This window comes from Rhincodon typus, chromosome 20 (genome assembly GCF_021869965.1).
Source record: "Rhincodon typus isolate 14 chromosome 20, sRhiTyp1.1, whole genome shotgun sequence".
In the NCBI taxonomy this organism is placed as follows: domain Eukaryota; kingdom Metazoa; phylum Chordata; class Chondrichthyes; order Orectolobiformes; family Rhincodontidae; genus Rhincodon; species Rhincodon typus.
Window position 1 is genome coordinate 42,429,449 of NC_063351.1, and position 8,982 is coordinate 42,438,430.

At 44.9% G+C, this 8,982-nt stretch overlaps 1 protein-coding gene across 1 annotated transcript in view; it reads left to right on the forward strand.

The window, feature by feature from the left end:
- The first annotated feature begins 193 nt into the window (after positions 1 to 193).
- The window catches only part of pi4k2a (phosphatidylinositol 4-kinase type 2 alpha), a 42,781-nt gene continuing 33,992 nt past the window's right edge, over positions 194 to 8,982 (forward strand). The window contains exon 1 of the mRNA XM_020519881.2: positions 194 to 722. Within this exon, the coding sequence (XP_020375470.2) occupies positions 309 to 722 (414 nt within the window). The 5' untranslated portion in view covers positions 194 to 308. The remainder of the gene's footprint in view (positions 723 to 8,982) is intronic.

Sequence of the window (8,982 nt, forward strand, 5' to 3'; positions counted from 1 at the left end):
CATTTTGCTTTTATCTGTGATTTGCAGCGGATTTTACTCTGTATTTTGTTTCAGATTTCCAGCACGTTCAGCATTTTGCTTTTATCTGTGATTTGCAGCAAATCTTACTCTATTTTATTTCAGATTTCCAGCATGTGCAGCATTTTGCTTGTATAGGGGCGGAGACCAGAAGTTGTGGGTGGGGCCGGAGATCACGTGGTCCCGGTGTGGGGTGTCAGCTGACTCAGGGCTGCGCGCGCCGCTTCCTAACAGCAGCCGGGTTGTGGAACAGTCGTTAGGCCGTAGCTGCAGCCGTGGGGGACGGCGCCATGGACGAGACCAGCCCGCTCCGCTCGCCGCTGCAGCCTCCTCCCGACACCTACTTCTCCACCGCCGCGGTGTTACCTCCGGCCTCGTCCTCGGGTTTCGGGGTACGCTGCGCGGCTCCGGCTCCGGCTCCGGCTCCAGGGGCTGGGGTGAGGGTCCTGGGCCCGGCCTCCTCCGCCGTCGCCGTCTCTAGCTCCAACGCCCCCTCGGCCTGCTCCGCCTCTCCGCCCGGATCCCCCGGCTCCGTCCGCGAGCGGCAGCCGCTCTTGGGCCCCCGCAGCCTCAACGACTTCCCGGAGGAGCCCGAATTTGCCGAGGTGATGCGGCGGGCCGAGCAGGCTCAGGAGATGGGTATCCACCCGCAGAGAATCAGTCAGGGCTCGAGTGGCAGCTACTTCATTCCGGACCCGTCAGGGGTGAGTACTAGGAGGAGGGGAAGAGAGCCAGGAGGCTGGATAACAGGGGGGAGAGGGGACAGAAGTGTGGGGGGCGTGGGTGGGTGCGTCTGGAGGCAGGCGTCTGGGTGTCAAGAGGGGTTGGGCCTCCAGGAGGAGCTGCAATAGGTTCCAAGAGACTGGGTGTTCAGTTTGGGAGTGGGTGGGCGGGCTTACAGGGGTCTGGCAGCCCAGTTGGAGGGCGTTATGGGTGTTGGATGACCCTGAGGGTGTTGAATATTGAAAGCTCCTTTCCCAGGAGAAGGTGGGTCCAGGGGCTGGGTGCTCTATAGAGTTGTGGTACAAAGGGGTCAGGTGGGGTGTGGTAGTGGTGCGAATGGCTGAGTGCCCTAAGCAGTGTGTGAATATATGGGGATGGGCTAACTTGATAGTGTGTTGGAGGGTGGGAATGGATCCCCTGGTGATGGTAGGGCAGTAGGGAGTTCCCATGGGTTGGGGGCTCGTAATTGTGAAGTGGAATAAGAGGGGTCACCTGAGTTTGGCTGGGTTGGCAAGATATGGGAGGGAGGAATAGTAGTGAGTAATAAACACCAAGCTTATTTGGTAGGCTTGAGATGAGCCTACATATCTTCCACTCAATCTGTTCAGGGATGTGTTATACACCTCTCAAGCAGGTGGGACTTGAACTTTGGCTTCCTGGTTGAGAGGTAGGGATACTACCATTGCACCACAAGAACCATTATGGGATATGGGTAAACTGAGCCGAGTGTGTGGTGGATTGATGGGGATTGGATCCTGGAGTGAAAGACAGGCAGTGTTACAAAAACTCCCAAGCCAATTTAGTGTACAATTGATAAGCTTGCATTGAATCCCATGTGATCTAACTTTACTAATTAGCCTACCATGCAGAATCTTGTCAAAGGCTTTACTAAAGTCCATGTAGACAATGTCTACCACTCTGCCATCTTGCTGTGTAAGTTGTCAGTCCCCATCATCAATCCATCACACACGCTTGGCTCTGTTTACCCAAATCCCATAATGCAGAGCACTTACAGGGAGACAGCATTTGTGCTTGAGTGCCACAAATGGAGCTAATGTAAGTCAATGTTGTTATCACGTTACCTGAGCTGTTTGTTGACCATTGTCTTTGCTGCTTTGATCTGTTTATTTAGCTTATACCTGCCTCCTGTTGCTGTGTAATTTCACAAATTGCAAATTGAAGCAATAAATTGGTGGAATAAAGTGGGATGGGTGTGGAAATAGATGGTGCAAGTTAGTTCAAGACTGTGTTTCAGGGCAGAAGTGGTTTGCTGCATGTCTAAGTATAGGACAGAACTCTGGGTAATGGAATCTAGCACCTGTATATGTGTGCACTTAACCTCTGGTCTGTCTATCTAATTTTCAGTACATGTAACTTGATTTAGGGCAGTGGACCCAAATTATACATCTCTGTCCAAATAGCAGTTGTATGTACAACTGCATGCACCACTTAAAAGATTTGAAAAGGTTAATATTTATTGATTAAAGACAAAATTACAATACTTAGAAAGGATTTCTTTGACAACAGACAACTAAAATACTGTCAAAAAACAGAACTGCGGGTGTTGTAAATCAGAAACAAAACAAAATTGCTAGAAAAGCAAAAGTGGAGAAGAACCCATTAATGTTTCAGGTCGAGTGACCCTTCCTTGGAAATGTTGTCCACGGATGCTTCCAGATCTGCTAAGTTTTTCCAGCAATTTCTGTTTTTGTAACCAAAATACTGTGTAGAATTGGAATGGTCTCCAGACTGTTGTGGAGGATTTATAAAGGTATGTGTTGGTGGAAATACGAGAAGTCATTGTTTGAGTTGAATTAATATCTTTTGACAGTTATGCAGGTTTCAGCAAAAATTTCCTGAAGCAGTGCCTTCAGGGTGGGAAAAAATGTTAAATGGTACTGAAAAAGTCTATTTTTACAACTTAGTTACCCAAAGAAACATAATCAGTAATGCTCAAATTCTATGCTACAAATATTCAAACAATAATGCATAATTTGGGAATAACATAATTTACAAAGCACGAGGGCAGTGTGGAAGACATTGTCTACACTGACTTTAATAAAGCCTTTGAGGAGATTCTGCATGGTAGACTAATTAGTAAACTTGGGTTCTGTGGGATTCAAAGCAAGCTTGTCAATTGGATACTAAATTGGCTTGATGGTAAGAGACAATGTGTATTGGTAGACTTTTTTTTGTTTGTGTTTTTCAGCCTGGAGGCCTGTGACCAGCGGTGTTCTGCAGCGATCGGCACTAGGTCCACTTTTGTAATTTAAATGAGCTATTTGAATGAGAATTTAGGAGGCATGATTAATAACTTGGCAGATGACACCAAAATTGCTGGTATAATGGACAGTGAAGAAGGTATCTAAGATTACAAAGGGATCTTGATTAATTTGGCCAATGGGCTGAGGAGTGGCAGATGGAGTTTAATTTGAATAAATGAGAGGTATTGCATTTTGGTAAAACAAACAAGGGCAGGACTTCTACAGTTAATGGTAAGGCTGTGGGGAATGATATCGAACAGAGACACCTAGGAGTTCAGGTACATAGTTCTTTTGAAGTGACATTGCAGGTAGACAGGGAGGTTAAAGCGTTTAGCATGCTTAACCTTCCTTGCTCAAACCCTGGTGTGTAGGATTTGAGTCATGTTGAGGTTGTTCAGGATGTTAGTTTGGCCACTTTGAATACTGTGTTCGCCCTGCTGTAGGAAGGATATTATTTAAATTGGCAAGGGCTCAGAACAGATTTATAAGGTTGCCGAGATTGGAGGGCTTGAGCTACAAGGAGAGGCTGGATAGACTTGGACACTTTTTTTTTCACTGGTGTGTGGGTGGGTTGGGGAGGTGGGAGTTGAGGGGAGGCGGTGGTGGGTAACCTTAAAGGTTTATAAAATCATGAGGCATAGATGAGGTGTGTAGCAATGGTCTTTTCCCTAGGGTAGAGGAGTTCAAAACTAGAGGGAGTTTTTAAGGTGAGAGGAGAAAGATTTAAAAGGGACCTGAGGGACAACTTTGTCTCTGGTTTGTGTGTGGAATGAACTGCCTAAGGAAGTGGTGGATGCAGGTACAGTTACGACATTTCAAAGACATTTGGACTGATATATGAAGAGAAAAGGTTTAGAAGGATATAGGCCAAATGCAGGTGAGTGGGACTAGTTTAGTTTGGGGAACTTGGTTGGCATGGGCGAGTGAACTGAAGGGCCTGCTTTTGTGCTTTTTTTCAAAAAAGTACAATTGGATTCAAACAGTATCTTAGTTTTTTTCCATAGGCAATGTCAGACCTGCTGAGTTTCTCTCGCACTTATTTGTTTATATTCTAAATAGAAACTATTTTAAATACCTCCATTTGATCACACCTCAACTTCTAGTACAAACAGAATTATGCAGTCTGCCGTTAGGAGGGAGGAGATTGTCACATGAGATTTTTAATTTTTCAGAGATCAAAGGGATTAAAATAAATTACCCACAATAAACTGAAGTCAGCAGTCGTGAACAGAGAAATTGTGTATCCATGTATCCTGAGGACATGAAAGCATATCAAAGTACAGCATACCTACAGTGTGGGCACTGATGCAATTCAATGTAAAACCAATGTAAAGCTAAAGCTTTACTTGTATGTTTAAGCAGCTAAGATCACGGACACTGAACATGCTCTTAAAAAGAATGGTTGCAGTTTCACTTTAAAATAACTTAGAAAAAATATCAAAGTTGGGTGTCAGAAATAGACAAAACTGACATTGAAGCCATAACTATGGAACTAAGAGAAAGTTTAGTGTTCCTCAGTTCCCAGTCACTCTCTGGTAATGGGTTTAGAGTGTCTATGGACATTACTGCAAGTAAGTGCACAAGTTTAAAAGGGATGCAAAAAGACCAATGGAGTGCTGGCCTTTACCTAGAATGGACAGAATTGCAAAGACCATAAATAATGTGCCAATTGTATAGAACTTTGGTTTAAAATCTTGTGGAGTAATGCAACCAAAAGAAGGTGATGCTAGCATTGATGGAGAGGGCAGATGCATCAGAATGTTTCTGGGGTTTACAGGATTAATTTGAAGGCAGACTGTGTAATTTTTGTTTATATTCCTTTAAGGTTAGAAAGTTGAGGACTGACTTGAGGTTTTGAGCATAATTTGTTCCTGTCTATTCCATGAGAATCTCTGGGGAGCATGGGGCAAAGGGGAGTATCTTGAAATGAAAGCTAGGCTGCTGAGTGAAATCAGGAAATACACCTTTTCATAATGGTTTGTGAAACTGCATAAAGGTGCTGAATATGAGGTAGACATGCACTAAAATTGAGATTGAAAGATTTTTAAGGGAGTTGAGGGCTTTGCATAAAATAATTGTGGCATGGACAAACCAGGACTTAACTGATAGAAAGTTTTAAGTGTTCAATAGTTTCAAATTGCCCTGTTGAAACCTAAATTAATTTTAAATGAAGTGGTATATGCAGTTGGGCAAACCCCCCCATTTAGTATGACGTGGACCCTAAATTCCAAATTGAAAATGGGAGCCATTTTGTTGACACTTGGCAACATCACACCATTCCAAACCATGCGCTTGCCTGATATTCATACAACCACAGCTTGACACCTGTAGTGTTTTATTCATTTGCTCTTTCCCCAGCCTCAGTTTCCTGGCTCGATTGCTAGACTGAGGTTTCAGTTTTATGTTGAATCTGTGTGCAATAAATAAACTGTTGCCAGAACTACGTGTGCTCCCCTAATGGCCCAATGAGAGTCAAGGATGTTCGATCAGAGAAATTCCTGTGTTGTATGTCAGCTGGTTTGGGGGGGGGGGGTGGTGGAAAGGGGGGAAACGCGTGCAGGATCATTACAGATGGCGCTACAGTTTGATTTGGCAAGATAAACCTGCTCCAAACCATTATTCAGCAAACTCAGGTTGGAAATTTGTTTGTGTGGATGTTTTGGTCCAGAGCTGAGTTGAAGGAAGAAATACTTGCATCTCTACAGCATCTTTTATGCACCATTCAAGCTGCTTTGTTGTAAGGTAGGAAATATGGTAACTTGTACTTGACAAGCTCTTGCAAACAGGTCTGCTAGTTTAAAAAAAAACTGTGCTTTTATATTTTGATATCAAGAACCTATGGATGAGATCACAGATCTGTTATTGCTACTTGTTACCTATCTTCTGCAATCATTGATCATTAGGAATTGTAGAACTTGAGGCTGGAAGATTGGGTAACCTGAAGTACAGTAGATAGAGTAACACTAGCTGCATCCGCTGTGATTTGAGTCATTATGTGAAGAAAGAAGTGAGATATGATGAGCTAGTGCTTTCATATCGGACTGAGGGCACTGTTGGAGTGGCTCAGACTCAGTTATACCTTTCCTTATGTCAGAGATTCTGTCACTTGAAGTATCATAGCCAAAGCAAATCCTGCACTTGTCTGATGTCCACATGATCATTTTACTGTACTTTCTTTTTCCCCCAGCCTCAGTTTCCTGGACCAGTTGCTAGATGAATTGGATTAACTGTGATGTTAAGATCTATTGTGTAGTGCCCAGTAAATATTGAGGATAAGAAGAATCTTTAGCTCGCCATTGCAGTTTGCAGCATTCCAGAGATAGTTGTTTAATGAGTCTCATGTCATTAAATGAAAGTGATACAGTGCCTATGATAGACTTTGGGATGGATTAAATTAGTCATGGTTATGAGCTGTTATCTTACTTTGCACAAAGTTGATTTGTCATTGCAACATTTGCATTGTGATCTTAAGTCTTGGAAGTACTTTAATTTGCAAAAGTGCTGACTTTTTTCCATTATGTCTATCGGCAAGCCGTGAATATTGTGATGAGGGGTAATCATACCTACCACAAAAGCAGGACAGTGATAGTGTGAGCATTAGCTCATCTCCCTCGCTTCCTTCTACGTCTAATGGCACTGAAATCCGCCATTGAGGGACTGAATCATTGTACTGTCTCAATGATTCTTTTAAGTTGACTTCAGGCATATCCAGAAGCCAGTTGGAGAAATATTTTTGAGCATAAACCTTGAGCGCAGAGATTGGGTTTGCCACAAATTAACTTTGAAGTGAAGTTGGTATTCATCTCTACATAGAGAATTAGGAATACTTGGAAGGGTTGTTTAATGATCTGTTATTTAAAGTTAACTTTAAGTTTCAGTTGTTTCAGCGGCGGGAGTCCGGGAGGAAGCGCGAGGGCAGCCTGGGAAGGTGAGCTTTTTCGATTATAAAAGTCTTACCTCGCGTGACTGCATTTTTGGAGTGAGTAAGTGAGGTAATATATTTGGGCGGTTGCTTTACCCAAAACACTACCTAGGTAGTGTCTCCCACCCATCCTCCTCCTCTAACCAAAAAAAAAAGGTTCTGAGCGCTGATTTGGTAAGGCTACTAGTATTTTTTTTTTAATTTGTCTGTTTGGGAATTCAGAACAGTGGGAATGAATGTTAGGGCAGTTGTATGCTCCTCCTGTAGAATGTGGGAGGTAAGGGTCACCACTAGTGTCCCCACTGACTTCATCTGCGGGAAGTGCACCCAACTCCGGCTCCTCGGAAACCGCGTTAGGGAACTGGAGCTGGATGAACTTCGGATCATTCGGGAGGCTGAGGGGGTAATTGAGAGGAGTTACGGGGAGGTAGTCACACCTCAGGTACAGGAAAAAAGTAGATGGATTACAGTCAGGGGACGGAAAGGGAACAGGCAGACAGTGCAGGGATCCCCTGTGGCCGTTCCCCTCAAAAACAAGTATACCGTTTTGGATACTGTTGGGGGGGACGAGTCTCTGGCACAGAGTCTGTCCCCCTTGCTCAGAAGGGAAGGGGGTAGAGGAGGAGAGCATTAGTCATTGGGGACTCCATAGTTAGGGGGACAGATAGGAGATTCTGTGGGAACGAGAGAGACTCACGGTTGGTGTGTTGCCTCCCAGGTGCCAGGGCCCGTGATGTCTCGGATCATGTTTTCGGGATCCTTAAGGGGGAGGGGGAGCAGCCCCAAGTCGTGGTCCACATAGGCACCAACGACATAGGTAGGAAAAGGGATGGGGACGTAAGGCAGAAATTCAAGGAGCTCGGGTGGAAGCTTAGAGCTGGAACAAACAGAGTTGTTATCTCTGGTTTGTTACCCGTGCCACGTGCTAGCGAGGCGAGGAATAGGGAGAGAGAGCAGTTGAACATGTGGCTACAGGGATGGTACAGGAGGGAGGGATTCAGATACCTGGATAATTGGGGCTCATTCTGGGTTAGGTGGGACCTCTACAAACGGGATGGTCTACACCTGAACCAGAGGGGTACCAATATCCTGGGGGGGAAACTTGCTTATGCTCTTCGGGAGGGTTTAAACTAATTCAACAGGGGGGTGGGAACCTGAATTGTAGCTCCAGTGTACAGGACGTTGAGAGTAGTGAGGTCATAAATAAGGTTTCAAGGTCGCAGGAGTGTACCGGCAGGCAGGAAGGTGGTTTGAAGTGTGTCTACTTCAATGCCAGGAGCATCCGGAATAAGGTGGGTGAACTTACAGCATGGGTTGGTACCTGGGACTTCGATGTTGTGGCCATTTCAGAGACATGGATAGAGCAGGGACAGGAATGGTTGTTGCAGGTTCCGGGGTTTAGATGTTTCCGTAAGATCAGGGAAGGTGGTAAAAGAGGGGGAGGTGTGGCATTGTTAGTCAAGGACAGTATTACGGTGGCAGAAAGGACATTTGATGACAACTCGTCTACTGAGGTAGTATGGGCTGAGGTTCGAACCAGGAATGGAGAGGTCACCCTGTTGGGAGTTTTCTATAGGCCTCCGAAAAGTTCCAGAGATGTAGAGGAAAAGATTGCAAAGATGATTCTGGATAGGAGCGAAAGTAACAGGGTAGTTGTTATGGGGGACTTTAACTTTCCAAATATTGACTGGAAACGCTATAGTTCGAGTACTTCAGATGGGTCAGTTTTTGTCCAATGTGTGCAGGAGGGTTTCCTGACACGGTATGTAGATAGGCCAACAAGAGGCGAGGCCACATTGGATTTGGTACTGGGTAATGAACCAGGCCAGGTGTTAGATTTGGAGGTAGGTGAGCACTTTGGTGATAGTGACCACAATTCGGTTACGTTTACTTTAGCGATGGAAAGGGATCGGTATATAACGCAGGGCAAGAGTTATAGCTGGGGGAAAGGCAATTATGAAGCAAGATTTAGGATGCATAGGATGGAGAAGGAAACTGCAGGGGCTGGGCACAATTGAAATGTGGAGCTTGTTCAAGGAACAGCTACTGCGTGTC